Source organism: Montipora foliosa, chromosome 1, assembly GCF_036669935.1.
Source record: "Montipora foliosa isolate CH-2021 chromosome 1, ASM3666993v2, whole genome shotgun sequence".
Classification (NCBI taxonomy): Eukaryota; Metazoa; Cnidaria; class Anthozoa; order Scleractinia; family Acroporidae; genus Montipora; species Montipora foliosa.
In genome coordinates, this window is record NC_090869.1 from 64,430,857 (window position 1) to 64,433,356 (window position 2,500).

The 2,500-nt window shown below is 39.8% G+C and overlaps 1 protein-coding gene across 1 annotated transcript in view; it reads right to left on the reverse strand.

Moving 5' to 3' along the window:
- Nucleotides 1–300, reverse strand: part of LOC137972515 (tachykinin-like peptides receptor 86C) — a 966-nt gene extending 666 nt beyond the window's left edge. Inside the window, exon 1 of the mRNA XM_068819270.1 lies at nucleotides 1–300. This exon is cut by the window's left edge and continues 666 nt beyond it. Within this exon, the coding sequence (XP_068675371.1) occupies nucleotides 1–300 (300 nt within the window).
- Nucleotides 301–2,500: the final 2,200 nt, after the last annotated feature.

The following is a 2,500-nucleotide window of genomic DNA, read 5'->3' on the forward strand; positions in this document are numbered from 1 at the left end:
CGAGTAGACGATGCTTATTGGAAGAAGTGAGATTTTATCAGTCCAAAACTTGGAGCGAGCGCCGATGTAATACACCCAGCCGGTGACTGGTATTAAGCCGACCAAGATATCATTGATTGCAAGATTGGTTAGCTGTATCGAAGAATGCCTTTGCAGTGGTTTGTAACTCACGAACACAGCAAAGGTAACTGTGTTTAAGACAACGATGGCAAAGGCTTCCAGGCTGAAAAGAACGCACCACACAATTGCTTCAGTATCTCCTAGAGAGGGTTGCTGGGTTGTGTTTGCTGAGGATGACATTGAGCGCTAAAAATAAAATATAAAATAACAATTAACAATGATAACTGGCATCACTTTTTTCATGCTACCCTCTCTATCGTACTTAGACCTCTCACGGTCTTGAATGTCAGAGTTAATTTAAGGAAACGAGATTACCGGGTATGTATTTTCCCCAATTTTTTCTGATGGGATCCGTTCAACTGTTGAACGATATCAAAATTTAAAACGACCTCCGAAGATGACCAACTAGTCGGACAGAAAAGACATTAGAGAGCTTTAGATTCTAGTGCGAGAACGACTACGAGTGCGAGATTTTCTCATAAGACAACAGTGAGCGCGCGCAAACCAGCGTCATTTTGGCGGGAAAAACGTAATGACGTCGTCATTTTAGAACGAAGTTTTGCAAAAATGTCGTCGAAGCAAGAAAAGTCAACAACACGGTTGCAGTTTTGGCATTTTTTTGATGAGCAACAAGGCTCAGTTACCAGCAATAAGAATAACTGAGCAACCTATACTGCTAACAAAGAGTAAGATTAAGCGTACGGGTTATAAATTTCCTTAGTATTTTATGCTAAAAACGGGCAGTCAAAACTCGTACTCGTACTCGTCCTCGTCCTCGTCGTAGAATCTAAAGGTCCCTAATAAGACAGTTAGCAAATACAAGTTGAAGAAATATTTATTTGGGAATAAAACGAAAGAAAGCGTGACTATTACTAATAGTCCTCTAGTGTCGTAGCCAATCAAAATGTAGGATTTGCATTAGTCCACTAGTTGGGTGATACTAAATACAGTTGACACTAAAATAAGGTTCAATGTTATTATTATTATTAGAGAGATTTAGATTCTAATAATAATAATAATACGAAGAAGAAGAAGAAGAAGAAGAAAATTATGGAAGCTGAAGAAAGGGACTGTAGTGCCAGTTGTGATCGGAGCATTAGGGGCTGTATCTGATAAGTTTGACAAACACATCGAAAAGCTTGGCACCACCATCAGACTTGAAGTGATCCAGAAAACTGCTCCTTTGGGAACGGCTAGACTCCTAAAAAACGTTTTGTCCTTTTAGGGAATCAGGAGAGGACTCCCTTGGGAACTTTTGAGATCTGGTAGAATTATACGTAAGGCACGCTTTTGGATATGTTCAATATTGTAAGATAAATAACGTGGCACGACTACGGATACGAGATTTTCTCATAGAACAACAGTCAGCGCGCGCAAACCAGCCTTATTTTGGCGGGAAAACGTGATACCGTCGTCATTTTAGTGCGAGGTTTTGCACAAATGTCGTCGTGTCAAAACAAGTCATCAACACGGTAGCAGTTTTGGTATTTTTTGATCAGCAAAAAGGCTCAGTTACCAGCAATAAGAATAATCGAGAAACCTATACTGCTAACAAAGAGTAAGAGGAATCGTCTGAGCTATAAATTTCCTTAAGTGTTTTCGCTAAAAACGGACATTCAAATCTCGTACTCATTCTCGTCCTAGAATCTAAAGGTCCCCAGTATGGGGATATGGTAAATGGTTTGATCTCCTCTATGCACTTGTGAAAACTAGAGATTCTTGCCAACCAGAAAATGCATGTGAACCTTCTGCACATGTTGAAAATGAAAACAGGCAGGATACTAGCACAAATGAGGAGGAAGTTGGCCCGAGTGATGATGACGACGCAAGTACCATATCTAACGTTGGGGATAGTAGTGGAAAAGTTTCAAACAATAGAAAACGTTTTCAGTGAAGAAACCTGCCACTAAAACGACTGAGCAGGTGGCAAAAAACGCTTGAACTACTTCAAACTACGATCGAAAATGACCCCACCAAAGAACTTGTGCAAATTTGAAGGGAAGATATGAAGCACTCCAGAGAACAGAAAATGAGGTACTTTCAGTTGATGTGTGGCCTGTTAGCACCCAATGGCGTTCCAAATATGCCACTTCATGGCAATATTAACTTTTGCAGCAGTTCAAATTTAGATAATTTTGCACAACAATCTGCGCCCGTTTTAAGAGCTACTAGTAATAGTCGCACAAGTACCCCATCATATGGGTATTCACCATCTACTGCATCTATTCCAGCAATTCTCATCATGTTCAGTCGACTATGGCATCACAAGGACAATCTGGTATTTCATAATTTGAGCAATTTTAAAAGCATTGGCACTTTGATATCTTATAATCAGTTGTTTGAAAAAGAGCTTTTTGTACTGTGACTGTGAGATTCATGG